At 41.7% G+C, this 24152-nt stretch overlaps 1 protein-coding gene across 5 annotated transcripts in view; it reads right to left on the bottom strand.

The window, feature by feature from the left end:
* cadpsa (Ca2+-dependent activator protein for secretion a) overlaps nucleotides 1-24152 on the bottom strand; it is a 185742-nt gene that overhangs the window by 82570 nt on the left and 79020 nt on the right. For 3 of the 5 annotated variants that reach the window (XM_086116892.1, XM_086116893.1, XM_086116894.1), the window contains exons 12-17: nucleotides 13164-13300; nucleotides 12895-13082; nucleotides 12462-12632; nucleotides 10147-10248; nucleotides 9996-10059; nucleotides 5632-5755 (exon numbers count right to left, since the gene is read on the bottom strand). In XM_086116892.1, the coding sequence (XP_085973018.1) occupies nucleotides 5632-5755; nucleotides 9996-10059; nucleotides 10147-10248; nucleotides 12462-12632; nucleotides 12895-13082; nucleotides 13164-13300 (786 nt within the window). The remainder of the gene's footprint in view (nucleotides 1-5631; nucleotides 5756-9995; nucleotides 10060-10146; nucleotides 10249-12461; nucleotides 12633-12894; nucleotides 13083-13163; nucleotides 13301-24152) is intronic. The other 2 variants (XM_086116895.1, XM_086116896.1) reach the window with 1 other exon arrangement.

The following is a 24152-nucleotide window of genomic DNA, read 5'->3' as shown; positions in this document are numbered from 1 at the left end:
CCACACACTTTGAATCTGTCAAATCCACCAAAAACGTGTCACACCCCCTGCGCCACCACTTAGACGTGCTTTTATGTGGTCTAAATTGTAGTCTACATTAAAGAAACTGAAGAAGCGGCCGTATGTATGCCTTGTACACGTGCGCCTGTCTACCAAAATAGGGCTTCAAACTGATTGATATTGAGCCATGTTACAATGGTGCATTGACATTTGAAGGCTACAAATATTCTACAGTTTGGAGTTTGGCCAAAAGTTTCCATTAAATGTTTTTTAACCATCATCAATACAGTGCTGTTACTTGTCTTCACTGCATCTTTATTTCAGCATTCCAGAGGATGTGTGAGTTGTATTTTTCTTTGTCCCCTGGTGTTGAAACTGTGCTTTCAATGTCATGATAATCGGAGCTGTGTCGGTTCTGTAAAGTGATGCTAGTTTTTGTTTTGGTAGCTTGTATTTAAAGAACTATTTTACTTTGTGAAATCAAAGCTGAATTTTCTTTTCAATCCGTCTTGCCATGACACTCATTTTGTAAGAAATTGTTGTCAAAGTTAAAGTAGTATGTTTTGTACTTTTTGACTTGTGGACTGGTTACCTTCAAGTTACAATACAGTCAAATGTTTTTATGAGACCTACCCCAAAATTTTGGTTTAAATTTTAATGGTGGTGAACTATTTGTTAAAATGTTTTTACGACAGTCTACAACTCTACATAAACATTGCCAGGACAGTACATATTTTATGCATTTACCCATTACACAATTCAGTCACATGAGGGTATTTAAAGTCATTATGATTGTTAGATTTTGTTGAACATGCTCCGATTAAGTAAAGGACTTGTTTTAACAGGACAAAACTAATGTTTGTAAAATGTGCATGTCTCCAAAGAGGTCTGCACTTCCTTTTTGTGTGTGTCGTACTGTATCCGTGTAATGTTCTAACATGTTGTATTATAGTACATTGATTTCATTTTATATTTCTGAAACATTTACAGTTAAAAAAAAAATGACTGCAATCTTCCTTCAACAATGAAGTGAATGTTAAAGTGATTCGTTGTTATTAACATATAAATACCGGACCAGTGTGATGTTAAATGGTGTGCCACTACCAAAGGCAAGTAAAAGCAAGAAACTAAACTTTTGTCAGTTATTCCTGCAAATTGTTATTTCTACACAGCAACACAATAAACCTTGTATCCAAACATCTGTCATTTCCTGTTAACTTGAGGCTGCTATGTTTTTTGGGTAGTCTGCCTTGGATTAACCATTCGTTCCACAGAGCAGAAGCAGTTCAAAAAGGTCTGCATGTTTTGTCTTCAGATGTCAAGAAGCACAGTATTATGAGAGGAGGGTTTTGGGGGGACAGTATCAACAATTGGAAGAGAGATGCTTAAGTTTGACTTCCTGATTTTGTTCAGGCAGGTGTCGTGTCGTTTCTTTAGAGACATCATCTTAAATTACAGGTGTCAAAGTCAAGGCCCGGAGGCCAGATCCGGCCACCCACGTCATTCTATGTGGCCCGCGGGAGCAAATCATGTGTTTCAACTACCATGATTCTTGCTGAAATTTGGACCGAAATGTCAAATTGTCATGGGTAATAAATAACGTTGCAATTTTGCATCGGCCCTCTAAGGGAAGCCGTTACTCCGAAGTGGCCCGCGACAAAAAATGAGTTTAAAACGACACATTTCGGTGAGTGTTTGGATATTTGTTAATTTAGTACCTGTTTCGCATGTTTATTAAATATTTGTTGATTCTAAAAAATTAAATAAATAAATCAAATAAAAATGTCATAACACCCAACCTCCTCTATTGTTAATCACATAAAGTTAAGTTCACATTTTGTCAGTTGACTTGTGTTCTGCCCACAAACAATGTCTGGTGCTGATAGATGTGTAGGTTGACGCGACTGCATTGTCATTCTGTATTCTAGTAAGAATATAATAATAATAATAATAATACATTTTATTTGTAAGCGCCTTTCACAGCACTCAAGGACGCTTTACAACCAAGAGCAAATAATAAAACCACAGATAAAATTATAAATAAAAGAAGAGAAAGATTTAAGCTGAATATGTAAGTCTGAATAGGTGGGTTTTGAGCTGGGTTTTGAATGTGGGAAGAGAGTCAATATTACGAATATTGGGTGGAAGTGAGTTCCAGAGTTTGGGGGCAGAGCGGCTGAAGGCTCTGCACCCCATTGTGCTGAGACGGGCCGAGGGTACAGAGAGGTGGAGGGAGGATGAGGACCTGAGTGTGCGAGAGGGAATGGAAATTTGAAGATCTGACAGATGGGGGGGGGCAAGGTTATGGATGGCTTTGAATGTATAGAAAAGTATTTTGAAATTAATTCTAAATTTGACAGGGAGCCAGTGGAGCTGTCGGAGGATGGGGTGATATGATATCGATTTTATAAGAAATATATCCATCCATCCATTTTCCGAACCGCTTAATCCTCACTAGGGTCGCGGCGGGTGCTGAAGCCTATCCCAGCCGTCTTCGGGCATTAGGCGGGGGACACCCTGAACCGGTTGCCAGGCAATCGCAGGGCACACAGAGACGAACAACCATGCGCGCTCACACTCACAGCTAGGGACAATTTAGTGTGTTCAATCAGCCTGCCATGCATGTTTTTGGAACGTGGGAGGAAACCGGAGGACCCGGAGAAAACCCACGCAGGCCCGGGGAGAACATGCAAACTCCACACAGGGAGGCCGGAGCTGGAATTGTACCTCTGCACTGTGAAGTCGACGTGCTAACCACTGGACTACCGGGCCGCCAGATTTTATAAGAAATATAGATTTTATTTATTTTTTACAGTCCTGAAAGAACTGTAAATAAAATCCATGTGTTGTTTCAAGATAAGACTTCGTTGCACTGACACATCAGGTCCTATTTTTGTGCCCAACGCAAATCAGGCGCAAAGCATGGTCTAACTGTGTCCATGAGTGGAGTTTTCCGTCTTAGTTTTTTTTTCATTGACAGGCACAGGCCAAGACAATAGTGCCTCCTCTCATTCCCTTGAAATTCAGCACAGGAGAGGCACTTGGTCAACTTGGCCAGAGCATGCAAAGTAAGGAACTGCAAAAAGACCTGCATTTGTGAATGATGTAAAGTTGGCCACTGTGAAGTGGGCATTTGGAGAGCGCCTTCCACCACTGGATATTCCGTCCATGGTTAAATCCCCAGCTCCTGTGCCAATGAAGGTCTAATTAACCGTATTTGTGAATTGGATTGACTGCGTTGTGCATCACTAGGACCTCCCGTTTCTATTACACTCCCCCAGCGCACCTGCCACTTTGGTGAGAAAATTACACTAAAATTTAGACTATCTAAAAACATTTCTAGACAGAGGGTTTGGGCGCTGCACGGAAGTGTAGTGTGGATGTCATCATATTTCATTTGTAAAATTGACAAAATCGCAGGACAATCCCTCTGAATTATTCGTTGAATGAATTACAGTGTAATCATTATCATCTTCTCGAGCTTTTCTGCTTGGCTCTCGACGAAGGCAGACACTTTTTGCTCTGCTCCTGTCCTCCCCTCACCTTTCCCTGCTCGCCACTCAGTCTATGTGCTGTCCTTGTCTGACTATCCTAGCCTCCTGCCGTATTTTCATCCTAAAAACAAACCATGGAATTGGTTGGCTGGTCTCTCGATGCCATCGACAAACTTTTCGCGACGAGAAGGGCAGGCAGTGGGGAGCCTACTTGCCTCTCGGGGACATTTGCGGCTGGGTACACCCTAGATCACCGGAGGAAGTGGAGAATGGTGTGCCTGTCAATACTGTCCGTTGAGGATGTGGAAGACATCTACATTATCGTCCTTCTGATAACAGGTATGCTGCTGTTTGGTGTTAGCAGTTTCCTGATCTATCGCAAAATTCAACCGACGGGAGCGGCTTGATTGGAAATGAAGAAGCTGCCGGTCTTTCTGGATGGCATGGTGCGGGTGTCCAACACTCAGACCCAAGCGGTGACTCTGCTCAACTGCAAAATGGATACGGTTTTGGAGCGTCATTGCAAGATGGACAACAACTTGGAGAAGTTGGAATCCGCGCTCAGAAAAGAAATCGTGGATTTGGCTGATCGACACCATTGAAGAGACATAGGCCACGGACTCAAGGCTGTCTGGAATTTTGGCAGCCTGCTCCCAAAACATCTGCTATCTGGACCTTTCCCCTTTAAGAAAGTACGCATGGAAGCTAGTGCCCTACCATCACCCCCTCCTTCTCGGCCATAGACTGATAAGCCAGGACTGTCTCCATGATCCATGAGAAGACCTTGACGAAGCAGCTGCGGCCTGACATGCACACACAACCAGACAATCACACGCGCACACACACCCTTGTATCACCGCCTTTATTGTTCCTGTTTTTTCCCCGCGACGTGAACTGATCTGCTGAGCGCTCGAATGGTCTGAGCAGCTGGTCGGACGGGGTGCGTCGCGCTCCCCCCACCCCCTTTCCAACTATCTGCCCCCCTCATTACATGTTATGTCTTGTGACTTGTTGTAACTGTCATATGCTTATTTACGTGCTGGGGTCTTTTTTCTCCTGGACTCAAATTATCCTCAGAAGAGGATAGTTTGAGCGTGTTTTTTTTTTCCCTCTCCCTCCCTAGTGGTTTTCTTTCTGAACTAAGATCTCGGGGCGCTGTGCACACAGCAAGTACCGACAGGCCCTTTGCACTGTATCCCATGTTCGTCATTGTTTTTCATGTTTCTTGTGCAGAGCGTGCCTGTTAAGTCCTAATTGCCCCATGGGGATAAAAAAAGTTTTCTAAATCTGAATCTGAAAATCTGAATCTAAAAACATTTTAATAGCAACCCTGACCCCGACCATGTGGCACAACTATTGTGGGGGGGTGGGTGGGCAGTGGGTTCAGGTTTACAAACGGAGCCACAGTTGTAGGTGAAAGGCAGTTTCCAATTGCCCACGTCACATGCGTGGCCAACTCCATCATCCGCAAGGGGAGATCTTGCAGTTTACCTGTAAATTCACTTCACGTATGCCAATGACATGCACTGACCCCAGCGAGTCTACTTCTGCTTCCACAGTTTCAAACCCTGAGTGCGCGTAGACCGAACTGTTTTTAATGCATATGATGGGAGGGATCCGCAACAACTGGTCGAGTGTCGCATCGGTCCCATCCTGCATCTAATTATATCTGTGCAAAGTCTAGGAAAACCCCAAAATAATGACTCCACCATGTGCTTTGTGCTCGACTTCACTCAGCACGAAAATAGGGCCGATAGATTGTTTTTTTTAAATGTGGATGATGTCTCCTAAAGAAAACCTGCTCCAACACAAATATGAGCTGCCGCAACAGAGTCTCATTATCATCTAATTATTGAACTTCCTGTTGTTAAACACCAGGGAGTGATCATGAGCAAGTACCAATAGACGAGAAGGGAGAGGTGAGTATGGTCATTAGAAAGCAAGGCAAAGGGAGGGGAGCATCTATTCAGCTGGAAGAAAGCCCAAATACAGATAGAGCCAATGTAGGACTCAGTTGAAAGAGAAGCTGAGGCATGGTGGAAGCCAGCAAAAGGAATAGTGAAGAATTGAATGCATTTTTACTCATTGTTCAGCTACACCTATCAAATGGTACAGGCAGAAGAATAGAATAGCTTACCTTCCAGTTTGGCGTACTCTGACAGGCGCTGGTAATTGACCAGAGCTGCTTGCTCCAGACACTTACGAATAACAGCTTTGACTTCTTCTTGTGGAACCGGGGTGACAACATCTTTCATCAAAACCTTTGAGGAAGAAAATAAGTCTTTCATTTTCTGAATACCAACAAGTGCACCAACAGTTGGGGCTTTATTTTCGTGTTCGGTCCGGTGCAAGTCTAGTATGGCACATGGTCTACCTCGGCACGGAGTAGGTTAGACCGGGTGTTGGCAACTTCTCAGATGCATGCAAGCCAGTGCATCGTTTAAAAAGGGTAGTTTGCACCACGGTGGGTGTGAACACTGCCAATTCCATTTACCACCAATCAAAGTGGCGCCTCTCATTCCCTTTCAATTTGGCACACTCACATCTGCCACGGAGACATATGTATGCGGAAAAGAACGCAGCAATCCGTGCACAGGCAGAGCATTGTCACTACGCCTGGCCGGTGTGCCTTCCATAGCCATCAATGGCAGTAAGTGCAGAATGAGCTGGTGATTACCACTGCCGATTTAAATATGTCCGTGGATCTCATCCATCTATCCCCACCACCTTTCTGGACAGTGATTTCAAACTCGATCGGCAAATTGGTGCCGTTGTTAAATCCAGCTTCTTTCACCTTAGACAGCTGGCCAAAATAAAACCTCTCCTCTCACATGAACACTTTGAGACAGTAATTCATGCCTTTGTCACATCCCGGCTCGATTACTGCAATGCCCTTTACTTTGGAGTCAGCCAGTCCTCCATTAAGCGCCTTCAGCTGGTCCAGAATGCCGCTGCTCGCCTCTTGACTGGTACTCGTAAGAGGGAGCACATAACTCCTACTCTGGCATCCCTTCACTGGCTCCCCATTCATTTTAGAGTTATTTTCAAGATCCTCTTATTTGTTTTCAAATCTCTGAATAATCTCGCGCCACCTTACCTCTCTGAGCTCATCCGCCCCTACACACCTGCCCGGCGCCTCAGGTCTGTGGACCAGACCTTATTAGAAGTACCAAGAACTAAACTGAGGCTCAGAGGGGATCGAGCCTTTTCTGTTGCTGGTCCCTCTCTCTGGAATGACCTCCCACTGAACATTCGGCAAGCCTCCTCGCTGCCCATCTTCAAAACCCTCCTCAAAACTCACTTGTATTCTTTGGCATTCGACTCAGCATGACTTAGATTTGTTCTTGGTTTTACTGTTTGGTGCTTTCTACCGCCTTTATTACTGATTTGTCTTACTGTTTATTGTGCATGTTAAATTGCTCCATGTACAGCACTTTGTATGCAGCGATGGCTGTTTGAAAGTGCTCTATAAATACTGTTGACTTGACTTGACTTGACTTTCTGTAGCTGTGTATTGAGGATCTAAAAACTATGATGATGATAAATAATAATGATATGACATCTGTGAAATTGAAAATGGCCTACAAAAATGGGTTCAGGGGTCGCTCCTTAAGACTTTCTATAACTCGGTGGTGGCCTCGGCCATCCATTATGGCATTGTCTGCTGGTCAGGCAGCATCTCAGCCCGGGACAGGAAGAGACTGGAGCGACTGGTCAGGAAGGCCAGTTCTGTCCTGGGCTGCTCCATTGACACTCTGGAGGAGGTGGGCAACAGAAGGATGCTAACTAAGCTAAAAGCTATGATGGACAGTCCCTCCCACCCTCTCCAGCCCGCCCTGACAGCACTAGGTAGCTCCTTCAGCCAGAGTCTGTTACACCCGCGCTGCAAGAAGGAGAGATACAGACGCTCGTTCCTACCAACTGCTGTCAGGCTGCTGAATAAAAAATAGCAACAATAATATTTAATAATTGAATGATGTGGAAAACAACTGTAAATAGCACTGCGATTTATCCATTTTGTATTTATATTGCACTTAATTGGACGGTGTTTGTTTGTTTTTTCTTCTTCTTTCTGCCTACATTCTTGCTGCTGGAGGCTGTAAATTTCCCCAGTGTGGGACTAATAAAGGATATCTTATCTTATCTTATCTTATCTTATCTTATCAAACAGATGGAAAGGGTCTAAGATACATTTTTAGAAGTTACAATTAATGTTTCCTCTAACCCTCCATGCATCTGAGCATTGATCCAAACTTCCTGAACCTTCCATGAACCACGGTGAGCAATATCAGACATTCACACAGTGGCTTCACCCGTATCACACCTGTCCAAAATCTGAGATCATAATAAGTTCCCAGATATAGTTTGGTACGGAAAAAAAAAGGTATATCGTAATAGAAGATATTATTGAACAGACTTTTTGACAGTGATAACATGGGCCCAAGTTTGTAAGAACTGGTTAAGGATGAAACATTTTATGTTGCGAATTAGACCAAATTAACTTGAATTGTCGAGACATCAATGGAAGCAAATTCTATAATAAGTTTAAAAATAAATTATGCCTGCAACGTTTGTTATTTTTGATCCATCCATCCATTTTCTACCGTTTATCCGGGGTCAGGGCGTGGGGGGACCAGCTTTATCAGGGAACACTGTTCCCTCTAAGCATGGTTTGTGAGCAAATGCGCACTACCCCCTGCGTGTCTGCGCACAAAATATCTGAGCTGTGCACAAAGTAAAAATCTAACCAGTATTGAAAATAAAATAAATGCATAGCTTATTCTGTATTATGCAACATGTGATTGGCTGTTCCAGGTTGTTATTTGACGCAATTCGCTCACGCATTTACGTCACGGCGTTGTCACTGGCAGCTACGCCTGAATGTTACGGAGCACCGGTGCTGCAAGCAGAGAGGCGTGTTCGCCGCGGAGGCTGCGTGACCTGAGGCAAGGCACTCTTTACCCATCATAATAATGGCAAAACGAACGGGCAGTGGCACATCCACTCACCAAGTAAAGAAGAAATGTGGTTCGTTTAAGATGGAATGGTTGTCGGAGTATGTGCAAGCGGAAGACAAACCTGTGAAACTTGGTGATATTTTTTCTTTTTCGAGTGAGAACGTGTTGCGAAGCTAAAGTAGCAAGTGAGTTTTCGGAGGGAAAAGTGTGGAACGTCACATTCAGCACAAAAGTCCTTTGAATGCAGGAAAATTGTACAACGATGCATGATGGGAATGGGGATCAGTACCTGGACAAAGTGTACAACCACTGGAGAGGGTAAAAGGACAGACGGAAAAAATAAGGTGAAATTTAAGTTCTCAATCAGTTTCGAGCTTAATTTAAATTTATTAAGAATAATAATTATTAAATATAATTTGTGTAAATGCTAATAAAACTGTGTAATTCAATATTTTGCAGATATAGTTCATTAATGTTTCATGAATTACAACACACGTCATTGTGCAACATGTGAATGTTTTGACTTTTTTTCTGAAATGTGTACAGGCCTAAATCCTTCCAGAGCAAGAGCTACTCATAAGAAGGACCCTTACACTGTGGAAGAATCAGACAGAGGCATCTACTTGAACAAAGTGTCAACCCATTGGAGAAGTCACAAAGACACACAAGAAGAATAAGGTGAAATTTCAGTCCTCAGTCACATTTGTGCTTATCTGGTGTTGTTTACCAGGACATTGGTGTGTATTGATCAATAAGTTCTAGTAATACCACTTAATATAATAGAATAAATGGTCATTACAATTGTGTATGTACAGTATTTCTTCTACAGACAGCATTACATGAGCAGGACTCCCAGACTACAGTGATGCACATGATACTGCGTGACCACAATTTGCATGGCACATGTTGCTCATGATAATAATAGATTGTATTTGTAAGTGCTTTCTTGATGAGCATTTCTGATGTCACTCTTCACTTCATATATTTTGTCATAAAATAACAAACGTTTGGGCTTCCCTGGCAATGTTCCCTCTAATTTTTTTTGTGTCTGAGCAAACGCACAAACACCCCGAGCAGTCCCATGGACCATCAAGAAAGGCACTTACAAATACAATCTATTATGATCAAATCGCTCGGGGTGTTTGTTATTTTATGACAAAATATATGAAGTGAAGAGTGACATCAGAAATGCTTTTCATCAGGAAAGGCACTTACAAATACAATCTATTATTATCATTATTGTTATTATTATTATTATTATTATCATCCATCCATCCATCATCTGATATAATTATCCACACGAGGGTCGCGGTCTTTCTGGAGCCTATCCCAGCTGTCTTCGGGCAGTCAGTGGAGTACACCCTGAACTGGTTGCCAGCCAATCGCATTATGATGATGATGATGATTATTAAATAATAGTTTGATGAAAGTGTGATGCACCTTAAAACATTTTCATAATCACAGCATGAACATAGAATATTGGTATAAAAGGCATTATAACGAATGACATAACTTATAATTTCACACCAAAAAATTCACTCACCCTTTCAAGCAATGATAGAGTTGCTTTCAATGCACCCTCTGGTCGTCCAAATGGAAAGCAATACCTTTTGGGGACAGTGTAACATTTGGTTAATCATGCTGCTCTTGGGTTTTTCATGAGCACCAGATAAAATTGTTAGATATTTCCTTACCTGAAATGTGTAATCTGGTTTTCCAATAGCACTCGAAGTCTTTCTCTGATCTCCTCAAAACGTTCCTTTTCCTCCACTGTGACAGTACCAATACCGTCCGGTCTGAAACATGACAAAATAAGTTTCACAGCAACACTGGCAATCATTCCTTAACACGAGGAAGGTCATACAGGAGAGCACTGCAGAATTCAGGGCAATACAACCGTTGGTGGGATCCTCAATAACTTTATTAATAACTCGGTGGTTGCATTCAGCCTCATACCTTCCCTGTCATTTTTAGAGACATTTTTTAATTTGAAGTTCTATTTACATATGAATAAATAGTCCTTGTCAAGCAGGTGTGCATCTGTGAGTATGTGCATCTCGATTGCATTTATCCCATGTGACATGCTTGGGCCTGGGTGGAGTCTGAGCAGAGTGCATGTGACAGGAGAGGCGCTGGACTGGTGGCTGTGACAGTATGATGAGAAGCGGGAGACATGACACACCCTCTATCCATCACCCCCTGCCGACCCCCACCTCTTTTTGACATGTCCTTTCAGCGGACAGCGGCAAACTGCGCGCCTGTTTCGGAGAGGGTGTTGGTAAAACACACGGGAGTGTTTCATTAGTGCCGTGTTTGATTTCATGGGGTACAAGCATGCTTACCATCAAGTATCATGTAATCCGGACGCCCTCTGCAACTTGCATGAACATTTCAAGACACCGTCATTGCCACCTGTCGACCGTCGCTGCTGAAATTTGGCTCAAAGCAAAAGGCTTTCGAATTTGTTAACTGGTTGCTTTCACTGCCACCAAAATGGAAATGTCAGTAGTGTTACATTTGCATTTGTTTACTATTGGAGTGGTTTGATACTAACCGACGGAGTAACAAGGTAATCTTATTTTGAAATTTGAATGTATTTTTGACTAAATATATGTGTATGTATACACTACGAATACATCAAATAAACCTATGGTAAAATGCATATTGCACATGCAATATATGAGAGCAAAGTAGTTACTCTGTGTTTAGTAAGTTAAAAAAAAGAATATTCATACTCAGTTTATGAAATTCATGCATTGTAATTCTTTGTAACCTTGGTTTTGTGGCAAGGCTGGCAAACGTTATGGGGTGTCACATTGAAAATGCACAATATTAAAGTGCCTCACCTTTCACACAGTCAAGAATTATAAGAGGAGCATTTCACACTAATTAGGACTCGAGGCGTTTTTTTTTTTTGTTTTGTTTTGTTTTGTTAGTTTTTCCCCCAGCAGCACATTGTTCTTCGTCGGCTCCCTCGTGTTTCTATATCCCGATGACCACACAGCTTCAGTGAAGACAAGTAAATGAGCCATCAGTGACAGACAGCTAGCAACAAATTGATGTCGGTAAAACATTATTTTAAAACCACATTTAACTCTGTGTAACTGAAGTAATGAATATCAGTTCATTCCAACCACAATGTACATCAGTCTCCTGGAAAATCGGAACAGTTTTGATCATGTTTTCATAGTTCATTTGTGAACGGTTATCTCATTTCATTTATCAAATGTTAATTCATAAAATTTTGGTTTCAAGAGATTGTTTTTGGAATACACGAATTTTCAAGAGCAAAAATCAATTAAAAATAACACACATGCGTTTTGTATTATTTGCAACCGAAATGTTATTTTCCTGATATTTTGACATGTCATTAAGTCACATATTTAGGGTGGAGACATCGTTTCATGGACTGTTTAAACAGACATGACACAAATCTGGACGCAAGTCAAGTTGCGACACAGTCGCAGGCCACTGAGAAACTGAGCACAACTAACTGTACATCTCTTGGCAAGGAGACATCTTGCAAGATGGTATGGCTTTTCGGAGTTGTATGTTTTAGTGGGGGGTTGGTCTAGGTGAGGTGTGTGGCTTTTTTTATTTTATTTTTTTAAAGGGTTGCGCAGCAATGTTCAGCCCATCACAAGTGACAACCTGTCAACCTGTCATGCCTGTGCCTCAAGGCAATATGGAGCAACTGGCTAAGCCTCTCTTGACACACTTGACATGTGTGGATGTCACTGTTTTGGATAATTTAGTCGATACACGTGTAAGCATACCATTACTTACGCCGCTATCACTATGACATTTGTTTAGAAAATGAATTTCACCTCAGGGTCAAATAAACCCAAAACACATTGTGAAAAAAAATACTATAGTTGAGCCTTTTATGCATTTGACAAGATACTGTTGATTTTTCGTGTGCATCCGTCTAGGCCGAGGAGGGAGACCCTCCGTTTGTCAGGAGGATAGAGGGAGACATTTCTTTAAAATGGCAAAAGCAGTAACTCACCTTTTTTGTCCTGAGAAAAGTGGGGACCTGAGATCCCTTTTCTTCACAAACTCAATGATTTTGAGTTCTTTCCTAATGCTTTGGGGAGAGGGCTCAGGAGAAGAGGGGAAAAGTGCTTGCTGCAGTTCGGCCTCTGATACTGGCCAGTTTAACAGCTCTGACACACGCTGACTAACAGGGGTTGTGTCAAATTTTGGAATTTTGTGGACAATGGAGGTTATTTTTGTCACGTGGACATGGTTAGTTAGTAGGTTAGAAAAGAAAAAGGGAAAAGACAAAGGAAAAATAAAAATAGACATGAAAACATGCAAGATGAGAATCAATCGGAAAAATATCAAACTCGACAGGGATGAGCACATCACAGGCAACTTTTTATCCGCTATATGTGTTGGGAGTGTGGAGTGACACCTCTCAGCTGCGATTGTATTTCTACCTATTTCCATGGACGTGAGAAGCGCAGAAGGCAAAGCTGTAGTGTAGAAGGGTTGGGTCAATCATGGCTCCATTCTCCGCCCTCTCCAGTAGGTCACCCAGGTAACACAAGTGGCGATGACAGCCTCGTACCCCATAGCGAGCGCAGTATTCGTCCAAGACAAATACCTGGCCAGGACTAAACCAGCCCTGTATGTGACAGAGACAGCGTATACCACTCTGAAACACTTTATTTACCAAGGAACAATTTGCATTTTACAATTTGCTTACAAGACAGGAGTAAGAGTCATTGAGTCTGTGATCCAAAGTGAGGCGCTGGACCAGTTCAAAGAGTGAGGCGTGGTCAAAATTACAGGGATTGGCTGAAATAAACTCATCCATGCCATGCTTCTGGGCTCGATCCGCATCTGCCCTCAGAACCCATCCAAATAGGCGGGCAGGAGAGAGTGAGGAAGGAAGAAAGAAAGAAGGAAAGAAAAAAGAAAGAAAAAGAAGGAAGGAAGGAAAAAAAGAACACGTTATTATAAGGTCGGACTCATCTCCTCTGCAACATATTTTTACGATACCTGTCCTGCTATTTTAACGGCAGGGTAAAATAAACACATAAAAGAAGCGGTACAGGAATTTATTTTTGATAGATGTTATGGCTATGCATCACAGTTCTTATACAGTTCTGATAGCTTGCAGAATGAATAGAGCAAAACAGAGATATCCCAATTCTCCTTGAAATTATTGAATTCAATTCGCTTCACCGGTCACAAATGAATATGCTTCAACTGAATTAAAATGATTACAAACTTGTCGCTAATACTTTGCTATTAGTTACGCTATAGCCCGATTACCGTCCTTAAAATGTAGTGACTTAAATACGAACAAGAAATACATTGCGCCACACGTTGCACTGTGGGAACTGAGTGGCTAGAACATATGACATGCCTGTATTCTGTTCATCGGCGTCATAACAACAATTAAACGAAACTAAATTTATATATACATCTAGAGAGAGAGAGAGAGAGAGCTGTGTCTTATTTTCAACGCACAAGTAACGAAAGTCACAGACGGCAAAGGGCTAGCATTAGCTATAGCATCTCGCTTTGTTGCGTTCAGCTCAGCAGCTGGATACCTTTGATGGCCGCAACGAGGAATGCGTGGCGGTTTCTGTCTGGATTTGTTAGTCAGACTTACATTTCTTTGTATATTCACATATTTACGGTGTGGCAGCGCACCGTTATATGATGTCACATCAGATTTCTTCTTCAAGGTTACGAGGGTGCCACTCAGTTTTCAGATAGAGAAACTTAAGTTGAAAACTTAAATGTTACTAGAGGCAGGCTTCTTATACTCGTTCTACGTTTTATTATACTTATACAATTAATGATTCAATTATTAATTTCATACTCATACTCAGGAATAATGTCCTGAGTAACCCATGCCCCTTTGAAACCAAACCAAATTCCATGATATGTAAACATGATCTTTGTGTTTAATCCATATTGGACAGCTGCTTTTATTTGAGGAAAATAACATTTCCCCTGATTTTCTGACATATTACAGACCAACATAGGAACTGAATCATAATTTGTGCATTTTCTGCGCTGCCTTTTTGAAGCAATGTCCATTTTTTAAATAATAAAGGGATAGAAATGTTATAAATGTCCTTTTCAATCTGAGTAATCAATTAAATGGAAAAAAACCAAGAAATAATGAATCTTTTTTTTTTTTTTTTAAGAAAAAGTAGTAGTTGTAGCTCTGAAAAAGAAATGTGCACCAAATCCACATAATCAGTATCGGCCGATCACACTCATGGATGATCGGTATCGGCAGCTTAAAACCCTGATCGGAACATCCTTTAATGAATGTGAAAACGATGACCAGGTAGATGTGTCAGGTGTGGTGTCAAAATACACATGACATTTATGTTTGGCCGAGGACTGCTGAAGGCTGACTCTTGACAAAAGGCCAATATCTGGGCCAAAATTGCCTTTGCAATAAAACTAAGAAGCATTTTCACAATCAGAGGCAAGCCCTCTCGCCATACTCCAGCGCTGCATGTGAGAGGTATGACTGGCTCCTGCCAATGCCCATGTAGTACTGCGCAAACATATTATGATAGTGTTCATATTATTTTGATGTGTGGGTTTGGCATTGGTGGAACGGTGGCGACTCCTGCGCCATCTGAACCGATAGAAGACTTTAATCGATTGGAGAATGCGTGCAGCCAGAAAAGCAAGGAGTTGCTTGCCTTTTCCCTCTTACACACATGGGAGAAGCCTTGGTGACCAACTGAATTACTGAAGGTAAAATATCCTCCTCATCATCATTCTCTTCTGCTTATCTAAGGTCAGGTCATGGGGGCAACAGCTTAAACAGGGAAGCCAAGACTTCCCTTGCCCTAGTCACTTCATCCAACTCATCCTGGGGGATCTTGAGGTGGTCCCAGGCCAGCTGGGAGACTCAAGGGGTGTTCACACGGCAACTTTTACTCCTGTGCAGCTGTCGTTGAACACATGAGTATTGATCCTCTCACCCACTGAGGTGAAACCCAACGTATAGGTGCCACGCCAGGGGGTCAATTTGCCCACACTTGCTATGCGCCTCTCACCATGGGCCACTCCAGAGTGTTCAACCCCTCTCAAGAGGACTGGTACCACAAATAAAGCTGTGTGTGGATGCAAGTCCTACTACCGTATGTCTAGTCTGAACTGCTCTGCCTCGCACACCAGCTCGGGCTCCTTCACACCCAGTGAGGTGACATTCCATGTCCCAAGAGCTGCCTTCTGTAGCCGGAGGTCGGGCCGCCGAGGTCCGCACCTTTGGCTGCTGCCTAGCTCACAAACCACCCGATCGCCTTAGCCCCTCCCACAGGTGGTTAGCCCATAGGAAAGGGGGCCCATATTGTATTTTCGGGCTGAGCCCGGCTGGGCCCCATGGTGCAGACCGTGCCACAAGGCACTCGCAAACGAGCCCCACCTCAAGGTCTGGCTCCAGAGGAGAGCCCTGGTGACCCCCGTCCGGGTAAGGGAAATCAGAATCCAATATTTTTATTCACCATAGCGGTCTTTTGACCCGTGCATTGTCTGGTCCCTCACCTACCACGTCTTTGCTATGGGTGACCCTGCCATGGATACAAATCCCCAGACAGCTTAGCTCCTCGGATCATTGGGACACATATACGCTTCCACCATGATATGGTCACGGTTCATGGAGGGGAGGTTAAATATACTTTATAATATAAAATCATGTTAACTACAGACAGATCTGTAACACAAGCCTGACGCTCACACTGCCTGCTGCACAGTTCTCAAAAGATTTGTCAGCTATCGTCCTCTTAGCTGCCGAATGACAGCACACCGGCTGCCAGTCAACAAACAAAACAAAAGATGCTCGCAGCTGCATAATTGTGTCCCCTCAAAAAATGTTCCCCCCACTCACCCCCCACCCCAAAGACAAATAAATAAAATAAAAACATCTATAAAAAATGACATTATGCCCCTTTGGACTGTAGCTGGTGGCCTGTCAGGTCTGTTTGATGTGAGTGAGAGGGAGTGGAGGCATGCAGGAGGGATGGACAGTAACTTGCAGTGACACCCCCACCCGTCACCCCCGCCCATCTGGACTGGGGAAGGACGGCCCTGACAATGATTGATGGCTACTATTTGTTTATAGATCCAGAGGAGAGGATCCAGGACGTGTCTGCAATACTTCTGGTGGTAAAAAGATTTTTTTCATTTTAAATAGAATAGGTGTTTAAAAAAAAGCATAATGGATTAAAAAAGATTTTATGTAATTTTGAGAACATTTATTGTATAGATCTCAAAATTAAAAATCTCACCAAAAAACTCACCACTATACTGTGCAGACTCCACATGTACATGAACATGCAAAGTCCACACAAGGAGGCACACTCACTCGAATCTAAAACCACTCTTTCTACGATAGTTTGGATGCTCCAGAAAAATGGCAGAAAGCATGAAAAAGAGGGCTTGGCTGTCCACAAGTGAAGCATTAGCTCTTCTCTTTGAGTCATTCTCATCTGATAAGAGCTCATGTTTATTACATTTTCCCAGACACTAAAAACATTTCTTGTCAATTGAATGGATCATGAACCATGTGCTGAACCTTTAAACCACAGTTTTTGCTTGAAAGTAGACTAGAAAACACTGTTGATATTTCTTTCAGGGATTATCTGGCCGGGATGGCCCATTTTTCATTCAAAAGCTCTCTTTATGCATTTTTTGATCTGGAAAAGGATATGATTATAGATTGTCAATGTTATCAATTTCTTTTGGATAAATCATTTGATGGAAAAATAATCTCTTTCCTGAATGTGCATAGTCGACAGTGATTGGTGTAAAGGTGTTATTATTTAGGGAATTAATTAACGTAAAAATCTCAAAAACATCAATTCTTATTTTTATTGATATACTTTAGAAATATAATTATATCTACAATAATATATGACGTGATTGGTTGCTAATCTCACTTCTTCCCACAGTAGCATTTAAAATGCTTCTGTTTAATAACTCTGTTTCTGTTGGTATTTATTTTATTAAGTTTCAAACTGACCCAACATATGAATTTTTTGAGATATGACCCGTGATTTGGCCACGTTTTTTTTCAGGGGAGGAGGGGGGTTCATATCAAATTACAGATATGATCGCTCTATGCAGTGAACTCAACTCACTTCAAAATAGCAGCAAAATAGCAGAATGGCTAGTATTAGTGCCGTACTAATGAGCTGAGAGAGTTGAGATGAGATTAGGAATCCTACTTGATTTCTAGGCAGGACACTTCCTGCTGTAATATGATTGGCTGCTGCATCCAAGCAGGACTGCATGCAGCAACCAATCATATTGAAGATGGCATTGTACCGCCTAGAACCTTGAGTGTCTTGAAAGGCGCTTATAAATGAAATGTATTATTATTATTATTATTATTATTAGAACGGGGGTTGGCAACACGCGGCTCCAGAGTCGCATGAGGCTCTTTAGCGCCATCTAGTGGCTCCCTGGTGCTTTATATAAAATATTTGAAAATGGAAACAGATGTGGGGGGGAAATTTTTTTTTTGTTTTAAATATGGTTTCTGTCGGAGTAAAAACATGACACAAACATTCTTAACGTTTTATAATGCTGTAAAAATGTGTAGAATAAATATTACATTTCAACGTTTCTGTCAAAGAAGATTTGCGTCATAGCCTGCGACACACGTTTCTATTAGCAGGGTGTGACGCAAGGCAGGTGGCTGTTGCAACCCCCCCCCCCCCAAAAAAAACGGCATTTCATGTACGATTCACCGAGGGTACTGGCAAACAGAATCTGGAGGGCCGTGAAAAGCATTTTTAAAACGGTACATGTGAGCTACGATAGTCAAAAACGCTGCAAAAGGGCCTCCCATGCCTCCGCGTCAGTTCTCGACGAAGGTAGGTTGGCATGTGTCTGTAAGTGTGTTTGCGCGAGTCGATCGCGGTAAGTTGATCGAAGGTGGGCACTGCTGCTCTACAGAATGCACTGCACAGAAAAAAAACATTAAATTATTAAGGCTCATCGGTAATTGTAATTGTAGCAAACTTATTTTGAGAGAAGACTAATATAGCTCATACACTGTAGCTATAGATACATGTTGCAGCTCCAAAAAAAGGAGAGCTGTGGTATTGGTTTTTTAAAACGTACACTTTATTTATGCTTTTAACAGTCTCGACAAACACAGACACGTCTGCGTCCGACTCTGTGCCTTCTCTCCTCTCGTTCAACTTGAGAGGCGTTCAAAGACAGCCTCCGAAAAATGGAAATTAACGATCACTTAAATGACACCAAGAAAAGCGAAAATAATGCACCAAAACAGAAAATCAAGTGAGGAAATCACAAAAGAAATTCTATGGGGGCGTTTGTGAACACACAACAAAGGAATGAATAACATAAACAATTCTGAGACAGTCCAGTCTCCTACATACATACAGCATGTATTTCCTTCATTGTAAGTTTTATAGAAGGCTTTTATTTTTTGTGGCTGCAGACATATTTATTTTTTGGTTTTTTTTGTCCTATATGGCTCTTCCACCATTTTGGGTTGCCGAACCCTGGCCGAGAAGTAAAGTGAGATTCATAATACCGCCTCAACGAATAGTATATTTGTCTGTCTGTCTTATATTGGCCACAAGGACCAGCATTCAATTGAGGCAATGTGACAAGAATGTTTTATTTATTCCATTTAAATATTTGAATATGTGATGTTTTTATTAAGTACAACATATAGTGTGATGGCTCTTAGCATATCATCTCCCATGCTGACACAATGCATATTTCACTGTTTGGAAAAGTTGCGTGATTAGGCTTTATATTTTTGTCCAACGCAAGTCTTGCAAGTCTACATGATGTCAATCTGCGCGTTGGTGGTCTAGATTAGTTTTAGGATTTTCGCAGATGTTGTACACAGCTTGGTTTAATCGGAAACGGGCTTTTTTGCGCAATTGTGTACCGACTCCCCTCATTCCCTTTTCAAGAGGCGAGAGGCCCAGCCATGGTTAAAGCAGAAACTCGTTTAAAACTAGAGGTCAAAGTGAAGTTGAAGCGTGCAAAGTATAAGATTATAATGGGCGCATGATGTGAAGTTGGCCATGGCGATCAAAGATCATCTCTGAAGTGGGCACTTGGAGACTGCCTTATACCCGGAACTTTCATGTCCGTGTGTGTATGTTATTCATTCCACCGATACGTGCGGGAACAAGCAGACAGTTATTTGGTACCTAACTGATTACAGCCTGGCCTAATAGTGCAATAGACACATGTATAATTCCTGGCCTAGCACGTTTCACTGGCTAATTACCAGATGATGGGGCCCAGCAGTTGTAACAAACACAACATGCTCACACACACTTGGCAATCCATGACATGCTTCATTCCACTTGGAATTTAAAGACCAATACTTGATGCAGTGATGCTTGCTCAAGTATGTACACAACCTCTCCTTTGGCATGCTTAGAATAGCGGCGTTATTGGCCCAGCATTAATGATCATGGACACGCTGATGTGCGTGCAATGTTGTACCATTCCCATGTCGTCAAATGTTAGTGGAGTGGCTTACTGTGGCATGTCAGAGAAGGATATATCTACTGAGATGCCCTTTTCCAAAGTAATTAATGATCTTCGCCTAGCTATGAACTCCGACACCTCATCAATACTATTATTACTTTATCTTAGCGCTGCTTTTGTTACCGTCGATCATGCCACACTATTGGAATGCCTCGAATCGTGTGATGGCATTTCAGGCTTTCTGGTGTAGTTCTTACTTCACAGCGAGGATGCACTTGCACTGTGTAATTCATGGAAATGCGACTTCTGAGTTTTGTAATGTTATATGTGGAGTCCTGCAGGGATGGGTACTTGGCTCTCTATTGTCAAGCATCTACATGTATCCGCTTTGTGATACTATTTATGAGTATACCATTAATTTTCACTGTTATGCCGATGATACCCAATTATAAAGGCTTTTATAAATCACAAACCCGCACAATTGCTATAATCTAGACCTGTTCCTTGCTGATTTTAAACAATGGATGTCTTGAAAATGTTTCCTTCCTGATCCCGATAAAACTCAGATGTTTATTTAGATTTTTTTTTCCCCGCTTTAAGTAAAGATGTCCCCACTTGTTACATTTACATCACTTTATGGGCTATTTAATTTAACTGTTGTCCTCTTTCAGTTAAAGTGTCCCCAGACAGGCTTTGTTTAATTTACAGTACTTTATAAGTGTACAATACAGTAGGTCGAAATGCCCAAGTTCAGGGTATGAAGTGTTTCATAATTTTTAAAAGTGTGAAAGTACAATTCTTTGTTTAATTTACAGCACTTTGCAATACTCTGTTGGGTATGCTCAGGTTCAGGCTATTTCAGTCGATGAAAAAATAACAATGGTCATTGCTAAAAAGGACTTTCAACTTCCTGTACTGTATGTCTAAATGCTTTCTTAACTTCTCCTAGCTTACTGGCCACCAAGTGACCCCAGGGCCCAGAGACTAATAGGACATGTTAAATAATGTCAATTAAATCAAAGCATTCTTTGATGGTAAAAGAGGTTGAAATGTCCCTGGGTTTGAGGAGCTTGTTGACGATAGAGAAGAGAACCTTTTGGTTGTTGGAGTCGGTGTGGACAAGGTTGGAGTAGTTGGCGGAACGGCTGAAGTTGAGTGTGGTCTTGTATAACTGAAGGTGATCAGTATAGGCGAGGAGATGAACAGTTAAACCGGATTTTTTATTGAGTCTTTCGAGCTGGCGTTTTCGGGTTTTAAGTTTGCAGAGTTCTGGGGTGTACCAGGGGCCTGAGTGCGTGAAGGAAACAGATTTGGTTTTGATGGGGGCGAGTTGATTGAGACAGGAGCAGAGAGAGCTGTTGAAGTAGTTGGTGAGAACAGTGGGGTCATGGGACAGTGGAGGAGGTAATATGGAAAGGTGGTTGAGGAAGGAGGTAGAAAAGTCAGTTGGGGAGATGGATTTGACCTTTCTGAATGATATGGTGCGCTTTTCCTTGGGGAGGGGAGTAGGGAGGTGGAGATCCAGAGTGATAGCCAGGTGATCGGAGATGTTGAGGTTGGTGCTAGAGAGTTTTTGGATGGTGAGACCGACCGGTAGAACAGACCAAGGTATTAAGGTTTTCATCAAAAAACAATACTATAAAAAAGTAAAAAGGAAAGCCCTTGATGCTTTCTGACATGAGGCCTAGTGAGGTAAGTGCAATATATACCGTACAGTGAATCCCCGCTATTCCCTGGGGAGAGAGACCGAGCGAGTAAAAATTTAATTTGGTCACAAGTGTATGTTTTTCTGCTCACTGCAGTCTCATTGTTGAAGATGTGATTAAAGACACCGTGTTTTTACACTGCTTTAGCCAATCTCTTCTTGCGTGCTCTCCTGTGACAAAGGGATCGCGCCGTCTCATTATTTATGGGTGCATTTGGATATAACCTCTGAGGGCATTCTGCTCCATCCCGACGGTTAGGACACTGAAAACGTTTTTTAAATGTGTTTTTTCCAGAGTGCCACGGGGGTTAGTATCCTGGCCACTCCAATTGGTAACAAGGGGTGCCCAATGTGTCAGGCAATACAGATGGAAACACTTCAAACACGAGCTGATGATTGATTACAGTATAGGATCCGTGAGGAAATAATGGGGTTTTTTTTAGATAATTTTAAAAAATCAAAAGAGAGGTGGATGCTGATGGTGACGGGGAGCATAAGTGTGACTGATGAAGAACAGGGTAGCGCGATATCGGCCGAGTGGGGGGTGAAGGAAAAAAAGTACTGCTTTCAAACACAATGGCTTAAATTTGTCATGGATCTGGTTGGTTTTGTCTCCAGCAGGTGGCAGTAGAGGGCTCAGCGTCCAATCTCTCATCGCTCTTGATTTTTCGTCGTATTTCTGGTCTATTATTCTTCAGTTAGTTTTGGTATTTGCTTTCCTCTGTGTGTGTGTGTGTGTGTGTGTGTGTGTGTGTGTGTGTGTGTGTGTGTGTGTGTGTGCACTGTGCCCTGTCATTTTAGGACAAGCAATTTTACATCATTATTTCTATTGGCTTTTGTAAGAGCTTTTTGTTTAGTTGTATTATTATACCTTGAGTTGTTCCCAGCGACTTATGTTGTACTTTGTAGGTCTCGCGACCAGTTTTTGTCATCATCTTTTTTTTTTTTTACTCGATCCACTCCTGGTCTTTATTTTTGGTATGCACTCAGTTCCAACTTTGTTCGGAACCATAACAAAATTAAGCCGCTTGTTTCTCCAAAAAAAATAATAAAATAAAAAATTATGTCCAGGGTGAGGACAAGCCTTCATATTGGACACCATACTCTGGAGGAGTGCTTCCCAACCTTTTTGGCTTGAGTATGCCCAAACCTTTTTTGTCATACCAGGAGTACCCTTCGACTCATTCATGTTGATGATTCTCCAAAAGTAGAACGTACCAGAACTGATTATGAAACAAAAATAATTTGATTTTGATTTGAAATTTAAACATTTAATTCTTTGGCGTATGTTGCTGGGAAAATTAATAACCAATCTCAAGAAAAAAAAAGATCTAAAAATTTAACTGACTGACTACTATTTTTTTTCTTGATTCCTTTCGTGTTTCTTGAAGCCAGAAAGTTGTCATTTGAAATGACTTTAGTTTTCTCGCATGTCTGTAATTTGCTTTTTTTTTAATGCAAATTGAAACAACTGAATGAACGTCCTCTGAGATTAAGGACTCCAGCATTTTTGCCAGGGGTTCTAAGTGTTAGAAAACACAGACAAATTGCAATTGCAATGGAGGCTGCTTGTAGCTGGATTGTGAGAATAACAAACACACTTTTCCTCTCGACGTGAGGTGCATTTAAGGCACATCGACAGAATAGGACTTTTCCTACTCAGCCAAAAAAAAAAAAACAGTCATCAATTAAATCTACTAACAACACCACCAAGATTTCATGAGATGGCATCAAGGAAGTCCTATCATTGCTTTGGCCTGAGCACAGGAACAGCTCATTCAGTGAGTAATGGAGTACATATGAGATTCAAAAAATACATCTGCGAACAGGAAAAGTTGCAAATGCCAAACTGTTCTAATATGCAAGAGTTGACTGTACATTTTGTGATTTGAGTGATGCATGATGGCGGGTTCACCTCCCAAATTTAGTGATCTTAGAGCCAATTTTTCACGATATTTTAGGTCCAATTATTGTGAGACATCATTGATCCATTTTAATTAAAAAAGGGAGTATTGTCAGTTTTATTTGGTGCAAATGTTCAGTTTTGTTGCCTAACCCTGAACTGGTATCGGTGAAACTTTTTCAACTTGTAAATACATTACACTGGTCAACAGCAAATTTTAATCAGAGATGGTCCCTTAACCCTTTCAGGGACAGCGCTTACGACAGTGGACAACTTGTCATGTGATCAGGTGATGGGGTGCATGAAAGGGTTAAAGTATTTTTGACGCAGCTTTTAAAATTTCTTTTTTTTTCTTTTAGCACATCAGGTTTGGGAGATATTTTCTTTTTTTTGTTTGTTTTGTTTTAAGCTCAACAGTGATTTTACCATGCATTGTAATTTATAGCTATGACGTTTCAGGAAAAAAAATCCAGCTGTTGCTGACCTTAATTCATAACTATCACTCACTATATTACATATCAAGATGATTATATATTATTAGTCGTACTAGTAGTAGAATGAAACCTTGATGCGCGAGAGGAAAAAAAACAGAGGTCGATTCTGAATTAACGCAGAAAATT

Source organism: Hippocampus guttulatus, chromosome 8 (genome assembly GCF_054856545.1).
Source record: "Hippocampus guttulatus isolate MCC_2025c chromosome 8, RoL_Hgut_1.0, whole genome shotgun sequence".
Lineage (NCBI taxonomy): Eukaryota > Metazoa > Chordata > Actinopteri > Syngnathiformes > Syngnathidae > Hippocampus > Hippocampus guttulatus.
Note: the sequence above shows the minus strand (reverse complement) of the source record. Positions and strands in the feature narration are given on the sequence as shown.